Source organism: Drosophila mauritiana, chromosome 3R (assembly GCF_004382145.1).
Source record: "Drosophila mauritiana strain mau12 chromosome 3R, ASM438214v1, whole genome shotgun sequence".
Lineage (NCBI taxonomy): Eukaryota > Metazoa > Arthropoda > Insecta > Diptera > Drosophilidae > Drosophila > Drosophila mauritiana.
Window position 1 is genome coordinate 12,875,827 of NC_046670.1, and position 18,959 is coordinate 12,894,785.

General features: G+C 39.1%; 1 protein-coding gene across 2 annotated transcripts in view; it reads right to left on the minus strand.

The window, feature by feature from the left end:
- LOC117143338 (forkhead box protein O) overlaps positions 1–18,959 on the minus strand; it is a 30,553-nt gene that overhangs the window by 8,692 nt on the left and 2,902 nt on the right. For both annotated transcript variants that reach the window (XM_033308001.1, XM_033308000.1), the window contains exons 3-4: positions 11,940–12,268; positions 11,651–11,865 (exon numbers count right to left, since the gene is read on the minus strand). In XM_033308001.1, coding sequence (XP_033163892.1) covers positions 11,651–11,865; positions 11,940–12,159 — 435 coding nt within the window. In that variant the 5' untranslated portion in view covers positions 12,160–12,268. The remainder of the gene's footprint in view (positions 1–11,650; positions 11,866–11,939; positions 12,269–18,959) is intronic.

Consider the following 18,959-nt stretch of genomic DNA (forward strand, 5'->3'; position numbering starts at 1 on the left):
ACAAGGCACTGCGCTTCCTTTTCGCCGCGCTTGTGTGCCATTCAATTGTCTGTCGACATTTTTATGGCTCGCAGTAGCAGAACGAACGTATATCCTCCACTCTCTAATTGGAAGATGTCTTCACCAGACCTCGTCGCCTGTCGCCGTCGTCGCTGTCAATTCATATTTTCCAACAATTGTCATAAATAACCGCGTGTAAGCAGCGTAATGACAGCGAATCGACATCGTCTACACAACCCAATACCCCCCTATCCACCCCATCAAGTAACTCCCAATCCCGTCTAGGTGGAAAAAAGGACAATTACATGTCATGGCAGTGCTTAAAAAAAAGGAGAAGAAACAAATAGAATCAAACACGTTTAGTGTGGATTTGTCATCAGCTGTACTTTCCTTTTTTTTTTTTTTGTGCGGGAGCACACATACATAGGTATCGGGATGACAAAAAGTAGGATGGGACCACTGGCAGCCAGGCTAAATGGAGCATTACAAACTAAACTAACTGGTAAAGGCAACTTGACGCAGATTCCACCTAACCAAAAGTTGGCAGGACACACACAGCGAAAATGTTTGAATTAAATCGTACAAAATGCATATTTTGTGGTATATTCAAACTATATTAAACATAAATAAAAAATTCTAACTAATTAATACTCGTACCCACATTTTCCTGTAACCACTTTTAAAGGGAAGAATAACTTTAATAATTTTTCTGGGTGGATCCAGCCCGCTTATCCCTTCAAAAAGACACCGAAAAAGCGATTGCGACGCGTCGCGACTCCAGGCGGCACATTGGCGCCATTTATCACCGTTGCCAGGACATGTGAGTGGGCGGTGGAGAATTAGAGGGCGGATGGGTAAGTGCGGGATTGGGGTTTCTATCAGACGCCCGCCTGACGACGAAACCTGTTCGCAGACAGGAGCAACAGCCCCCAACTCCATGGACTTTCTAATACTTTGCGGGATTTGCTTTACCATTTTCACAGATTTTTTCCCTTTATTTGCGAAAACGTTTACTTGGCGTCAGTGGATGCTGCTTCTCTGTTGCGTCCGTCGTCCTGTAAGTCCTGTAATGACATTTTTGGTTTCGCTTTGGACCCCACATCTAATTTTACCCCCTTCGCATAAAGTTATCATTTTTATTTAAATGTTTAAGTGCGCCGCCAGCGGAGGCGTCTTTGCCATTTCCCATTTCATATTTCCCTCGCTCCCAGTTGGCGTGTTCAAACATTTTCTTTTTCTTGGCAAACGTTCTGATTATGCTAATGGCCAGATTGCGGAATTATCCAACCAACTTCCGCTCAGGAACAGGATGTCCTCGGTTTGTGTGGGTGGGTGGTGAGTAATGAGAAATTATTTCTGGTATGGAAAGCGTGGAGGTATTTATTTGGATTTGAGTGGAAGGTGGAACAGGGTCATCTAATCAAACTTTTACTTATGCGATTCTAAAATTTAATATTTCTTAAACTATTGCTTGAAGAATTTTCAAAAGTAATCACTTAGTTGTTACAGAAATGCCAAACCTTAAAGACAAGTTCAAAGGGGGTTGTGCTTTAGGCATTTCAACTCAAGGCCATTAAATCAAGGCGAAATGCAAACAAATGGCATTCATAATTTATGGCACACACTTCATTGAATATTCATAAACTTAAATCTCGGCCAGAGAAAAAAGCCTAAAGAACGCGAGAGCATTCAGAACATTCACAACACATCTAACTAATTGGGCCTATTAAATCGAGAGAGAGATATATACGCAGCTCGGCGACAGCGACCACATGCCGACCAGATATACAGACTATATAGTAGTGGCAGTGATTACCAAGGAGCTGCATCATGTGCTGAAAAAATACACTCAAAAAAAAAGGGGTCTCAAAAGGTTCAGTGCTTCTAACCTTGCTTAGAAAGTGCAGTTTAAAGCTTAAAGATTTTCCAGATGAACAGATTTATATAACTTTTGAAGTATATTTATTTGGTCTCCCCTTTTTTGTCAGTGCATTTACACACATGTATGTAGGTCACCACATCGCCCCACTCCACAACATTCGCATCCATGGCAAACGCAGGAAAAGCAATCGGGGCAAAACTGGGCTTCCATTGAATTCACTTGGAGCGCCAAATGAGCAAAAACCCAGAAATGGAAATTTCATACATTTCTGGGGGAGAGTGGCTATATCGTAGTCAAGGATATGCGGATCCCTATTGTGTACAATTAATGTGCATCGAGCGTGAATCACAAGGAACTAAACCAAATTGAGTTGCCAGAGGAATTCACTAGTGACCCAAAATCGATGGGTGGAAATCGTAGTTAAAGTTTCCCGTTTGACCAATTACAATTATTACAGCAAAACTTTTATTTATGGGCGTGGAATCCAGCTCCCTGATTCATTTCTTTATAATTTATATGAGTAATTGGGGTGTGGAAGGGCGGGTCGCATCAGCAGCGGGGGGTAGCACTAAAATATATTAAATCTGCCAGCTCGTTTCATTTCAGTTTTTCCTATATACGTCGAGCAATCCCATTTTTTTTTCTCCTCCGGGGTGACTTGAGACTTTATCAGTCTCTGCTCCTGCCTTCCCCTTCCCCGCCATGAAGGCAACCCCTCACCATTGCTGCCCATGATACGCTGTCATCTCGTATCAAATATGCATATTTCATTGGGCCATTTGAGCGGCTTATTGGGGAAACGGAATCGCGACATGTGGCGCTAACTGGGTCGCCTCCAATGATCCATGTCTTCGAACAAGTGGCTTTCGAGGAGGTTTAAGTACCTTTTAGGTAAAGACCTTTAACCTAAGATCAAAATGTCACTTCTAAGTCTTGATTCTTCTGATTAAACTTTAAAGAGTTTATAACATACGGTTTTTATGTACTTATGGAATATATTCAACGGTTTAAACCCTATTTCTGTGCTTAACTCATCATTTAATCCAAGTTTTTATTTTTTTGTTCCATTGCAGCGCGAATGTTCTGTGACCAAAAATATCAAACAAAACGCGAAAAAAAGCCAGATCTATATCGGTTTAGGGTAAACGGTTAACCCCTGAAAAGCGGGGAGAAGGTTTGGGGTTTGGGGCGGGTTTCCAGCGCCCCAATGCCAAACAGCTGCAGCGTTTCTCACACACAAATCAAATGAACCCACAGCACTCAATGGCAACAAACACACACACACGCACACATAGAGGCATAGAAAAAAAAGATTATTCGCATTTAGATGTGAAATTGAGATATAAATTTTTGAAACGACACTCTTTCTAGCTGAATGTTCAGTGCCCTGCAAACAGGTTACTACTTCGCCAACCCCCCGATTCATTCGGCTAATTGCTGCCGACCAGGTTGAGCAGTTAAAATTTAATACCAAAAAAATAAGATAAAAAACCAGTGGGAACAATAAATGGTTTAGAGTGTCAACGTAAAGATACCCTCAGAAAAAAATCAATTTATTAAATTCTTTGATTAATTAATCCGTTCCGAGAAATCCAAAAATCGATTATTATCCAATAAAAATTCTAAATTCAAAATACTTCGAAACCATTTCGATTTTATTGATTTTCGAAGGTGTTAATCTGCAACAATCACTTTTAATGCAATAAATCGGATGATTAAGTTTAAAATTATATCCGTAAAGCAACAAATCATTCAAAATTATTAAACCATAATTTAGCTAATCCACATTTGCATCAAAAGTTTACCCTTGAACTCTCGAATAACCGCTTCTAAAAAAAACAGACCAGTAAGTTTGGTCTCCGACTTTTTTGCTGCCTCAATTGTTTGAACAAAACATTTTGTTTGACTGGCCAATTTGTAAACACTTGATCTCCGAGTGAACCAAAGACTAAAGACTAAACAAATCGGCCAGATACAATTTATGATGATGGCGATCTGGTTGCGGCTCTTGTCTCCCGGCTCTCAGGAGTATCTGCAATCTGTTTACCCAAGACTAATTAATTGTTAAAACAATTTCAGCATTAGCAAGATGGCAGCAGACGATATTCGAGCAATTGTTTACCCCGAAAGATCATTGACAGTTGCCATTAAATGGCAAGCGATTTAGAAATCCATTTCGAATCGTATCACGATCGACGTATCCATTGGATACCGAGTGATTTCTGGCGCGTGTGCAACGAATTTAATGTGCCCAGATGCGAAGCCAATCAACACAATCGATAGAGCCTAATGCCCAATGGCACCTGTAATTGATTAGATAATGACCCAGTAATGACCTAGACCAAGTGAACACACAAAGTTCTGAATCGCGACCAATCGAATGGATATAGAAAGTGGCGCACTGTTTCGTCCATCGATCAAGTTAAGCTCTAAGCTGAAACAAAATGACGCTTTTAGCCCTATGTAAGCTGGGCTAATTTAAAAGGGAAAATAACTGAAAACTGGAAAAGTTGCTTCCTTTAAAGCCAGACGAAAATCAATATTTGAACAATTTCTATATCAAAAACACATTTGCAAGGCAACAAACAAAGCAAACAAATGCGAAATCCAAACTCTGGCAAACTAAATAAAAGAGCAATAGACATAGGACAAACACTGGGCCCTAGCAACTGATATAGACCAGCACGCTCCCTTCTTCTCCATATACTATATTGTAAAGATATGTGAGCACATAAAACACTCGGCATTATCATCGCAATGATGATGATGTGATGATATGATATGGAATGGCAAAAGTTTTCTCTTTCTACGGCTCGGTTTTGTCTGTTTCGATTTCGGTTTAGGGAGTTTACTTTCTCGCTTTTCTTTTTTTTTTTGGCAAACTTTTATGAATGCCAGTGGGCAGGGGCATTGGTATAGAAAAGGATTCTGCAACAAAGCCGCCAAAGGCGATTAATCGCAGGACACGTTGGCGCCTGCGTGCCAAACGGAAACGGAAATCAAATGACAAAAAATATACACACGGCCTTCCTGTCGCGATTCTATGGAATTTTACCTGGGCAACTTAAAGCAGGAAGACCCATCGTAGAAAAGGACTCACTCCGAAGGACTCAAAGCCAAAGTGAGTGTTGTCTGTCTGCCATTGAAGAGCGTTTTATAAGCAGTCCATAAGTGTCGCGTTTTATGAGCGACTACAAAGAATAGCAACGAAATGAATTCAGGGAAAGAATTGCTAACAGAAACTGACTAAAATATACTCTTCTTTTTGAAAAATAAGTTACAAGTAAGGTTCTGCTGTCATTTCAGCTGTCAAATATACTACTTTTAAAATTCCAGTAAATTAAATATTTAAATATATTTTGCAATAAAATAGAAACTCCCCTTCTTGCACAGAATACTTTCAAGTAGTGGCAATTCAGCTCTAAGCGAAGCTGAAAACCAACAAAAGCCCAACTCGAACTTTGGCAATTGCACTCCGCCAACGAAATCGGGCCAAATGATGTGCAATTTCTATACGACTATATATGTACAAATATGGCAGTGAGTTTGGTTACTTAGTGCGGGCGAGGACATTGCCCCAAAAATTGCATGCAACAAAAATTGAAGCCAAGTTCATAAATGTGTTTGTGTCTGCTGCTTGGCCATTTTGCGGCAAACTTTATGAAGCTCACTGGCACTCATTAGGTTCGGGGCGAAGGGAAAAAAAAGGGAGTGCGACATGGAAAGCCCTTGTGGCTGGTTGATAATACTCAGCATCCTGATTGATTATGTGTGCGGATTTTGGGGCAGGCAGCGAGGCTTAAAGAGTCGCGCAACAAATTAAATAACGATTGCCACTACGCACCGCTTTAAGCGAGTTCTTTCTCCTTGCCACAAGGGGCGGCAGGCAAACAATTTGCACCAAACTTTATTTACGATCCAGCGTGGCCGCCCCATTAGTTTGTTTCCTTCCTTCCGATGTTAGCCCCCGCCCACATTTTGGCCATTAACTGGACATGAATGACCTGCCCCACCCCCCAATCGAGTGATAAATGTGGGCGGAACTTGAGCAAGTGGTCTTTGAGCGACAATCAATGGGATTTGGAGTTGTCATCGTGGGTTTCTTGGTCGTGGCCACGCCCACCAGCCTGACGCCTTCGTGGGCAGGAAGTTTTAAAGTAGGAAAATAGATTATGATTTTATTATGTTCAGCTTGGACATTTTGATGGTTATCTATGAAGTTTCCTTGAATGTTCTACACAGTAAAAAGCGGAATCTATAACTATCTTCGAATGCCTTCGTTCGTTCATTAAAAATACAACAACTAGTTTTAGTAATGCAAAACTACTTATTTTTTCATGCAAATTATGTTCGCTTCCTTATTGTTTAGCTATTATTTTCATTTAATTTCCAGGGCATTACTCATTCGATCAAGTGCAGTAGCGAACTTATTCTTAGATCTACTTTTGTAGCCTTTTGTTTCACTTTTATCTCTTTTGGTCATTGCAAGAGTTGAGAAGTTTGGTTGGCTTTATGGCTTATTTCTTATGATTATTGCATATTTATTGAGGTCCAGCGACTTGACTTCAGCTTCTGCGTTGACAAAGTAAGACAAGCTTTTTTTATGGCACCCAGCCCCCATATAAGATAATTTCTCAATAAATAATTTGCAATTTGGTTTTTTTTTCTAATTTTTTGCTTGGCTTTGCAAGGAAACCAGTTTGATTTGCGCTGCCTTGATTTGCAGTTTTGATTTTAAATATATATATATATTTATTAGAAAGCGGGCAAACAAAGAAGTTGATTAGAATGCCGAGAACGTTCATAACATATCAATAAGGCTTTTATATATGAACAGCCTGGTTCTCGAAAGTCATAATTTGCAGGCAGAGGCTACAAAAAATAAAGAAGATGATGCATTTTGAGCTTCTGGAACGAGATAAGTGGGGCGTTTTATGGGCACCCGAGGATCGGGATCGGAATTGGGATTGGGGAGCACCACACAGATCCCAGGGCCAGACACCTTGCAATGCCATACTTTGTCTAGGGCCATGCCCGACTGCCACTTGCATTCCGACTGGTTCGTGCTCAACTCGTAAAATTCTAAGCAAAAAGCATAAAATTCGCCCATAGAGATATATGTACATATGTATGTACTATTTGCATGTGGCTTTGCGAGTTTCACAAAATTTACAACCCGGAGGCGAATTTCGCTGCGACTGTGCTGGTGTTAATTAGTAGAACAGCGCAGTAAAAATGCACACTAACCTCACACAACTAAAAACCGAGTGTGCATTGCAAAGTGCAACATAATTAATAGCACCACAATTACGATCTAGCCAGGCTAGACATCCATACATACACGTGATTGACTGATGATTTGCGACCATGCGTTTTTTTTATGACGAGGTCGTGGTGTTTTATGGCCTCATATCTCAGGAACTTTATTGGCAACATCGGAAATATTTGGTATGCCCTGAGATAAATCACTAAAGGTGCCACAGAGATCATGACAAACATCAGGAATATGCCAGATAAATTGTTACACATGATATAGCGAATTAATAGAACTTATATGGGCTCTTTATAAACAAGGAATGTTACTAAAATATTAAGTGGGCGCAATGAAATGTTTCGTATTATTATTACGCAGTAAGGCAGCCAGTTATTCAAGTATACAAATTCTTGACTTCAGCTTTGCAATATCGCCCTGATCCATTAAGATGTTATATAAAAATCATTAAATCGACTAATATATTGGGTGATAAATTGAATGAATCCCACTCAAAATGCTGACTAATGGGTATCGCAGCTAGAAGGGTTTACGCGTTCGAGCCCCCTTTGCACAAAATAATTGTTTACTAACATTTAGTAAAAAAGAATAAAAAAAAAGGAAGAGAATCGAGGGCGCGGCTGCTTCCGTGTCGCCTCTGTTTCTGCTGCTATCAGTGGGCTAAAAAAAAAATACATCAAAAATGGGGGGAAACAACGAAACGGAAAACACTGAAAAAAGGGGGCGTGTGTTGGCCGGCAAGGCAAAAGTGAATAATACTACGCAGTAGTACGCCGGTGCACAGTAAGTGGGGCCACACCGACTGAGAGTTGCATGCAAATATAATAGAATATAAATAATAGAATCAAATACGCCAAATAGCTCGGCATGGTCTGGTGCGAGCAAGGTTAATGCTTATTTATAAAACGAACGAATATTATGTGTGTGTGGCCGGCAATCTTAGAGTGCTGATCTCGTTCTTGTTCTCGTATTTGTTCTCATTCCCGATTGGCAAAGCCATTTCGTTTCTTTTTTCTCTATTTCTTAAGTTTTTTTGACTGAATTTGATTATTTCCAGTATTTGCACGTTTCATTTCAACGCCCCTGCCAAATCAAACTCAAAATAATCATCATCGAGACCATAATGTGAAAACACTTGAATTTTAAAATGCACTTTACACCACATAGAATGCGCAAATCAGCGAACAAACCAAATAAAACGCAAACCGGCCAACAGTGCGTATACTTAATGCGCAGCTAAACAAGCGTGAAGATCTAGAGAAAAAAAAAATATGGCAGAAATACGAATAGTAAGTAATAGTAAATGGCTCAGATCTGAGAGAAAAGTGCACTGTCAAGTGTCAAATTGATTACGCAAGATACATTGCCTATATGCCTATAGTCGTATCGTTAATGAATGCCTTTATTTCCCCCAGTTTATTGCATATTTATATTGGTGCAGCCTATTTGAAGAGCTGCACTGGTCAATTGACTGACTGCACTGAGTAATGCGCATTTCACCGACCGACTTTTGAGTTCCTCTAGCTTCTGGCAAGGCCATTGCCTTGATAAGGCCCATATTGATAAGGCCAAAGTTAACAAAGGTTACCACGCAGAGTGCTAGGCAAACTGCATTCTTTTACTCTTTAAGCCTTGTGGCATTGTTCAAGTATTATTCAATGCGCTTGTGTTATCTCTGCGATTGCAAACCATCGAGCTAGATCGGGAACTTTCTATCTTAGAGTGTCGCAACTAATTCAGCTAGGTCTAGATAAAGATCTATCTATTTCCCAATTTAAATTGAATTCTCTGATCTTTTATCCCGTGTAGTGCTATTCTGAGCAGAAACAATTCCGCTCAACTTCCCCCATGATAAAATCAGAGATCGTAAATAGTGGCATGCCACCTAAGAAGGCGTCATAAATTACAGAAATTTCCAAACATAATTGCCAAAGCGCGACGAGTTCAGGGCGAATAAAACCACGAAAATGTTGGGCCAAAAAAATATTTATAACACGCTGCGGTTCGCTGCCAATTAAAAGAAGCAAATATAACACACATACGAAAAAAAAAAAAGAAAAAAGAAAACCAACTGAGTAAAAAAATGAAAATAAAAATAACATTTCGTGCACACGAAAATAAATTGATAAAAAGAGCAACAGAAGAAAATACTTGGCACCGGTTCAATGGCCAAATCGCCCGACTGCGAGGATGAGTTCTCGATGATGAAGACACGAGCCACCGAGCCAGCAAACCACCGATCCGCCAAACCACCGAACCGCCGAACCACCACCACCACCAACCGTCGGAGGAAGAAGCCTTTGCAATGCAGCCGTCGAGTGGCAAATTTAAAATTCCACAAATGTCATTTGAGTGTTTCGCTCGTTTCGTTCTTTATTATTATGACGACTATTCGAGGAGGAAGCTATGGCGCAAAAAAAAAATGAGATACAAAATACGCGAGGACTGGGATAAAAGGAAGCAAGTGTCAGGTGGAACGCGGCAACGTGTTGCATAAATTAGCAAATGTCATAAAATTTTATAAAGGAATTTTGCGGCACAGGAACTCTTGCTTTCAATGCGGCAATGGAAAAAATCTAAAAATATGTTAAGTCCGCATTTGCGTGGGAATTTATCACTTTGATAAAAAAAAGCGAAAGTAGCCCCTTTATTCCTTAAAATATTAATTCTATAAACATGAAAACATCATTCACATTGAGTGATAAAATAGATAATGTATTAAATTCCTAAATAAGTTTAAACTATGCAAAATAGTGCGATTATCCATAGACAAACTATAGAGCAATAAATATTGTTTACCGTTTTGCGGCAGAAAAAAAAACAAACCCTTTGTCACCTTTAATCCCCTTAAAAACTGCATTGATTGCACTTTTGTTTACGCTCTCTTAATTTGTAGGAACATTATCTAGACTGAAACAACGTTTTCTACGACGCGCGAATAAATTTCTTTATCACACTGACTGTTATTTCCACTCGTAATCGCAAAAAAACCCAAAGCAGTGGCAAAAATTAAAGGCGAAAAGCCGACTACTTCCGTGAAAAAAACAACAATTATAAACAACACCATTAATATAAATAATACCAATATTAGTTCACAGCCCTAGGAAATGTGTACTCGAAACAAAAACAAACTGAAATTCGCTGGAAGCGCGCTGTCTGCGAAATAATAAAGTTTCGGGTATCAAGTGGAAGAGTCGTCTTCGATTTCTTCGTAGCCAGCGCAGCGAATTCTTCAACAGCCGTTGGACTTTTATCACAGCCAGAGGTGCTAGAAAACCAACAAAAGTCCACGCAGAGAGGGCTGAAGTATCAGCGAAAATGATAAAGAAAACAATCACGTGAATGACGCACTGCATTGACCAAGAAATATGAGTAGATCGAATGATTTATGGGGCGGAACACGCATACGCAGGCGATCACGAAAGGAGCAAGTTCTAGGAAGTGCAATCAGCGAAATTCCATCCCATATGACTTACAACATAAAATACTTCTAGTAAATATGACTAAAAACCAAATCACAAGTGCCTATTTCCTTCGCCACCCCAAAAAGTGAATACGCATTTGAGGTTAATGTCAATGAACTCTGGCGATTATTGATAGCTTGCAAAAAAGATCGTATAGTATAAGTAGACGAATACGTGAATATGTTATCAGTGCAGAAATAACGAAAACAAGGGGAAAACATGCAAATAAACAAAAGTAAAACCAATCTATAAGTTCCATAAACTTTGTTAGCCCACTCAAAGTCTAGTCAGATGAATTAAGGTAATTAAAAGGTGGGTTAGCTAGCATCGGTTGAAAAGGGGCAACCGGTATCTGAATGTGAATGAAAATGATTCATGATTTACGCATGTGCACATGCATGTGAATGTGCACGCGTCTATTTATTTACGTATGCTGCGATGTAAACAAAACGAAAAACGATCCGAAGATAAAAAGCGCATTAATTGCAAAACTCTGCGCAAAGAAAAAAGAGAAATATGGAAATCCAGCAAAGTCGGGGGGAGAAATGTGATGCCAGGCACTATGACAAACATTTCACACACTCACCACCAAATAAGCTGAAAACAAAAACCACTGCAAATGACAACAAAAAAATAAAACAAAAAAAATAATACCACTGACTGACGATTGCATAATAGTAGCGAAAAGCGACCACAAAATATGAAAGCCAAACAACACAAGCTCCACTTTATCTTCACTCTCACTCCATTTGACTGACTTGGCCATGAACTTGACCGTTTGCTCTGCGAATTGTGAATGAAATGGCTATTTTTCGAGACCAGCGAGAAGCACGGTGCAAAAAAGGTCGAAATAAACATTAACAAAAAGAGGAAATGTAGTGCAATTTTGGGGCTTTGTTTATAAAGATTAAGCTTAAGCTTAGTAAGTATAGAAAGTGAAAGTATCGAGCTGGGAAATATGAATAACCCATTTAAAATGCATCAATCCCCGAAGATTCATATAATATTTAAGCCTACTTATGAATAACTCACCTTCCATCCAGCACTGCTATTCGAATCGCCCTTGTCCTTGAAATATGGCACATTCTGGACCATCCACTCGTAAATCTGGCTAAGAGTCAGTCGTTTGTCGGTGGCCGATCCAATGGCATGCGTGATGAGATCCGCATAGGATAGATTTCCCCATGCATTGCGACGCGATGAGTTCTTCTTGGCTGCATTCGCATTCTGTATAGCCTGCTGTGAGTCTATTCGATAAGATATTAAAATATCATATTAATGTTATTAATATAACCCTATATAATATTCTGTAAGTACCAACCTCCTGGGGCCAACTGCTGATTGCTGGCCTTTGTACTGTCCAACTCGTCGGTGGGCTCCACAAAGTTCTCGGGACGCGGACATGGCCATGTGTTGGATCTGGCCCGGGTCTGTGGCTCGAAGCCCACGTCCAGGGGCAGATCCCCGCCCAGCTGGTCCATGGCCAGGCCGTTGTCTGTGTGGGTCAGCCGGGGCCATTCCTGCGCGTAGCCGTCCATCATGGGGTAGAAAAGGTCGTTGTGCAGTTGCAGCTTTGCGGCTCTTCAAGCAATCCTCGCCAGCCCAAAAGATATCGAAGCGAATGGAGAAGCTTCGCGATAAATCTTTTATCTAAAAGAAAGCCAAATAAAATATATCTTAAATTAGTAATTTAAATACAAATCTCAGCAAGCTACTAAAGAATAATCTAAAATTACTTTGATCATTTAAAGATGTACATGACTGTATATCTCATACATATACGCCGAATTTGAACCTTGAATTGAAATTACTATAGCATTTTTGTGTAATTGTGCCAAGTCATCTCGTCTCTCTATCAAACGTCTCGCTCAAAATTATATTTTGATTGTTTTCGTGCTTCGAAATGTGGAAAACGATTTCCGAATGATCTTGGTTCGTTCAACAAATTGACAAATCGATTTTTCAGTAGACGACTAAATGAATCTTTACCTTTTTTTTGGAGAGAGCTTACCCACTTAACTATTACGTTTCCTGATGAAAATTATATTTTGCTCAAGGTGAACAATTTCTTATACATCTTTTATGATCTATTTCTTTAACTAGATTGTGCTTGATTTATAGTACCCCTATACCATTGATTAGGAGTACTTAATGCGAAAAACTTCGCTTATAGCGGAAGCACTTTAAATTATAATCGTAGAAAATGTAGTTTGATTATTTATTTCGATGGAAATCGAAGAAATGTAAATTCTTATTTTTAGTAAGTGTTGAAGAAAATTGCTCTTAAATGAAAGTAAGAGAGCGTTATCAGCAGACCCAATACAAATAAGAGATGAAACTAAGGCAAACGCAATAGCGGTACGATAATGTAGGTTATGATCTTGTTTAAATGCCTCGCACATTTTCTTTTGCCTTTCAGTGCTCTACAGTTTTATTGTTTTTTTTCCCCTAGGAATGAAAATCAATTAGTTTGAATAAAATCTATAAATGCCTTTATGACTAAATTTAGCTCACAGCTGGAATACGAGATGTAGTATATAATTGAAATGATTTCAATTAGCACGGCGGCGACCGAAGTTATACATATATTTTTTAATAATTGGTGATACTACAAGTTTTGATAATCAAAAGTTTGACAAGTCTCTCTCTGTGGGTTCCTATATATATGTACCTATGTGGGTTAATCTACTCCAATATATAGGTCTATTGACTCTGTCTGGAATGAGAGGACTGATAAGTCATTGAAGCTCAACGAGCATCGCACTTTGATAGCAATTGTCTGCTGCAATTTTAACCCAAACATTGGCGTTTTAAGTATGAGAAACCTTATCAATGAACTTCTTGGAACTAAATTCATTTATCTGAGGTATTATCAAGTATAAATTGGTCTGCGAATGTCAAGTGTCACATTATATTTAAGGAATACATTTCATAGAATTATTGCCACCTGATAATGACAAAAGTCTGATGAAATTTATAATTTGAATTCATAAGGTACACAAATGCTAAAAATGTTATCATCGAGCTAATATATTGAAATGCAATCCAGGTAATAGACAAAATTAATTATTATAAAAGATTCATTAATCAAAAACTAAGAATCATAAAACAAGAAACCCAATGAGTATAAGTGATTCCAAACTATTAATCACTTGTAAACGATGACTACAAAAAATGACTTTCTTAGATATTACTAAAAGTTCTCATTAAAAATTCATAAAATTATATATATTTGAACAAATTTGTTTCTAAAACTTGTCAAAAACCAGTGAAAAAATGTCGAAATGTTTGTCAGCTCATAATGCCCACTTAAGAGCGCAAAAAGCTTTTCTTCTCTTCAACTTGAAATTGTAAACAAATAGAAAACGCACGCACACACAGAAACGACCGCGAGTATCTGTGTGCGGATCGTTCGAGGCACACTTTTATTCGGCGTTTTATAATAATTTATCTTGGCCAAAAAGACAGAGTGCGAGAGAGCGGAAAAGCAGGGGAAATGAAGAGAATCCCGCATCGACGGCGAAGAATTACCTTGAGAACGCGGAAGTTCATTCATTGGCTACCTAATCATTTGCCTACCTGAGAGCAATCCAAACGTCACCTCATTATTTCCTTCTCGGAATTTTTTCGAAAACTGCTCATAACTTTCGGTGCTGTGTTTTTATTTGTTGTGTATTTAAATAACGAAAAAATTTAGATAGGGTCGCGCGTCGTCGCTTGTCATTGCATAATATCTGCCCGGCGAAAGGTTTACGGCCGCAAATAATCGCAATGCGAATGCCAATGAGTCGCACTCAAGTGCCCCCCGTCAAAGGAGAAAAAAAAAATAGAAGAAAAACCCAGTCCAGACGCAAAACAAAAACTTACCGAAACATTCCAACCTGACCTAAGCCACTAGCAACAACAAAATTCACAAAAAAATCAAAGCAAATACACTGGGGGCTGTCAAAAAAGAAACCCAGAAATACACTCGCACAAAACTACCAGTAACTCTAAGCTCGCCAATGATCGACTCAGATATTCCCTAGGTATCTGCATCTGGAATTTTCGTGGCACTCATTTACCGAAAGTTCATTGATTTGCTTTTGGGGTCAAAATATCAGCGCTTTCTCTTTGCTCCAACTCCTTTTCTCAGTTTCAACGTCTTTATTTTAAACTGATTTTAATACATATTGTTTTCTGCTCCATGAACATCGAAGCGATACAAAAGAAATGCTTATAGTAAGTGTGGTTGGCATATCATAATTTATTCTTTTGAATATATTTTTAGAAAAAGTATCTTTAAAATGTATGATTAGATCTGCAGGCCTTAAAATATACTCAACATTTTTAGAAAGCCTCAAATTAGATTAAACATTATATAAATTTTGATTGTTTTAGAGAAAACAGCATAATATTTTTAGGCACTGAGTATCAGTATAGTCTACACCGCAATGCCCATTAAAATAGTGTAAAATTCTAATTGCCAACGGGCAACTATTTTGAGTAAATGAGCACTTGCTATTTGCATTTCGCACTTAAATTTAATCTATTTTTTTTTTTACTTTCACGAAGAGAAATTGCGTCGCAAAGTCGTGAGTTAAACATTAAATAATATGCAATAACATTTGATAATATTAAGAACGTCATTATTTGAAAATAACCAGGGGCAAAAAGCAAAACAAAAATACAAAAAAATAGGAAAGCATAGGTAGAAAAAATGTAAACAATAACAAGACAGATGAAAAAGTATTGGATTGGGAATGGGATTAACTCAATATATAGTCCGATGCGAAATACTTTTGATCTACTGCGTCACAGCTTACTTCAAAGTCGGTTGATTGGTAGGTTTTTAAGACAGGTTCTCGACAAACATATTTTTCTTACATTAGATTATCCAGTGACGCATATAAGACGTAGGTGTTTCACTTTGATCGCTCGATATTAAAGGGGAGAGCAATGGATCGACTGAAACCTGCTAGATTATGTTAATAGGATACTGGCGATAATATCAGATAATGTTCTAATGCAAATGCAAACAACGCAAAAGCGAAATTTATAGCGTGATTCAGAATCGCGTTGGTTTTAGCTCTTTCCTCAAACTGGGCAGATAAAGCATAAATCAGCTTTAAAGAGCACGTCGGCGTGGGATGTGGAAATGGGCTACGAAAATAATCGGTGTATTTTCAAAAATTACACAATGATTTCAGGAAATTTGGAAGATGGTACCCAAAAAAGAAATTAGCACAGCATTCCACGTACTACGTATGTATTTCAATGTCACGAACAAGCAAAGTCAAAATTTCCGCTCGGTACAAATCTTCAGGTGGTCCAATTTTTCAAGCGTTGTGACGACGCGCAACAAGTTGAGAAATTCTATAACTAGATATACGCCGATAAACGTGGTGGTCCTCAAAAATATATTTATACATATAGATTAAAAGATAGAGCCAAAAGCCGAACGAAAGCAAGTGCAAACAAAAAACAAAAAGCACAAGCAAAAACAGATCTTAAATAATAATAAAAAAAGAAACAAAACAAAGGCAGGGCAAACTAAGCAAAGATGGCAATAAAAAGATTTTATAAAAATTAAAACAGAATCAGTGGGAAGAAAAGGGAAGAACGAGGAGCAAAACGAAATAAAGAAAGATCAACAGAGCGGACAAAACAAAAATAAACCCACACTTCTTACGTAACGCCTTTCAATAGTGCGCTCTCCGACTTTTCTCATGAGTTCCGCCGTATAATTCTACTCGTACATATAGGCGTATGAGTATTATTTCCCACTTCAGCGGGCGTACAGAAAATAGTTCGGCTATCAGCTAGTTGGTGCCACTCGTTGGCGCCCTAATAAAAACTACTAGCTAGGCCGCCTTTGAGCAGCTGTTCCGGATTGACTTGGCCTCGCCAATCAGATGATAAGCCAAGCTAGTCGACGATTCAGGGGCGTAGATTTTACATAGTTCAGGGGGAATCAGAAAGGCGACGTTTAGGTAAAGTCTACTTAAATGGATGAAAATTAAACAAACTTAAGTTGTAACTAAATTCAAAAAAGCTTTTAATGGATTTTTGAGGATGAATTAGTGATATAAACTCACAGTTCTTATGACAGAATTATTCCATTCCATTACATGTTATATCTTCTATTGCTTCTTTTCATAGTTCCGAACTTTTCATAGAGTCCTTCTTTTGCCCACGTCCCTGCTAATTCAGTGTTTATCAGACGGAGCTCCGCTCCCAAGATCACTTGGCCAACCAGAAAGGTGTCCGCCAGATGCTCCGTGATTGCAAGAACCCTCGACTTCGGCGAACGAACCATGTGATTTCTTGTGCCTTGAGACTGGACCATCTCGTGGTGCCCCTGAATCTCAGGTATGGCCCTTCCTCGCCTCCTCTGCTGCTGCTCACCGCTGTACCTGCCCCCCTTCATCACACATGACCGGGTTCAGCAATGTGGAAGTAAAAGAGATCTACACCCCAGCAGCACAACCCGTCAAACAGGATTATAAAGCAAAGTAAGTCAATGCGAGAAAAGCCCGCTGCTCGGCCAAAAAAAAAAAGAAGAAAAAATCGAAAAACGAAAAGAAAAAAACCAAAAACAGAGAAAATAAAAAGCAAGACTGACAGCTGGTCGTCGGTGAGGAGGTATTCGAGCAGCACAGCAACTGGTATGGTCTGAACCAATCTGGTCCGGTCTACCCTGCCTAATGAGCCGACTTCGAGATGAAGACGACGACGACAACGGCGACGGTATCAATCCCAAAGCCCAGGTTCGGTTCCAGGCCCATGATCTCAAGTACCTCGCGACCCCATCATGATCATAATAATGACGATGGCGCGGTGACGATGACGAGGCCACATCGAACTCACTTGTCGGCTACTCCGGTGTGCCGGGGGTCTCAAAATGTGTGTGCTGTGCTGTGCTGTGTCACCCTCCATAAAACCGAACGACCTTTGCTTCGAAAGTGAATTATGCCCAGCAATATCAACTCGTCATGGACTAACCTGCTGATAAAGCAATACAACGCGAGAGCGGCGAGTTCGGCTTGTTAAGGGACTCGTTATAACTTCAGGTTAAAACGGTACATGGGCTAACTTCCGGTTAAGCGAAAGTGTATGTAAATATTAAATATATAATATTAAAAAATCCATATAAAATTATATTGGTCCAGTAATATGAAACTATTATTATTAAACTTTAAACCCCCTGTTTTTGGATTAAGTTATGGTACCTTTTTTATTAAATACAAAATATAATTGGTTCACTTGTCTAATTTCACTTTAAAGGTTTTCAGATTCGCATTGCCAATCAAGCAGTGAACTCCCTGTAATACCCAATAATTCCCCGTCGACACTCTGTGCTGTCGCTTTTTTCCGAGTGCGTTCTTATCACGCAACCCCAAAGATAAAGGAGCGATAAAGAGCAGAAACGAAAGCAATGCACATCATATTTATGCACTCCCCGCCAGCCAGCAACTGTTGCCATGTGGAGCAGCCCCACTCGCCGGCACTCGTCTCTATCTGTTTGTATCCCTCTCCCTCTGTGGCGACCGGCTTATCGCAGTGGGCACCCTCCAAACCTCTGACCCCAAGCAACGCCACAATAACCCCTTCACAATGCCAAACATAAACCTTGGACAACAAATCTTTTTTGTGGCACTTTCAATCTGCGCTCTTTTCCACATTATTTGTACTGGGTTGTACTTGTTGGTTTTTCTGTGCCACTGCACTTTTGCTTGCTATTAAAGTTAGTTTTGGGAAATTAACAACAATTATTGATATATGTATATATTGATCATTGGAAGCCCGATAATGAATAATAATAAAGTGAGTAAGACTCAGGAATCTGTTCATGCAGTGATTGAGAATGATATATTAAGACATTTTTGTGAGCTCAACCGGGCCCTAATGCACTTTCCAGCTATTTTGCATGATTTTCCTATTAACTTGGCATTAGAAAATCCACAAGGAGATGCCATGTCAGTCATTGCATTCTGGTTTTTCTACGCTGTTAATATTTAATAATTTATTAAGTCAATTATCGCGGAAGCTTATTCAAATAAAAGCTTATTGAAAGTGCAGTTATCTGGCGGCACGTGGATCTGCGAGAGAATCACGCGCTTCTAGAGCAACTCAGAGAAATAGGGAAATACATATAAATAAATGAATACATATGTAGAATTCTATATATTTATATATGTATATATACATCGCTATATAGAGAAGGAGAGGCCCGACCAGGCAATGTGCAATAGTTCAGAATGCAGCGAGTGCGAATGTAAATGCAAATGAACGGCAAAGGCCCGTGCAATGTTTATTGAATTCATTACAATAATTAAAGAGCAAACGAACGATTCGATTC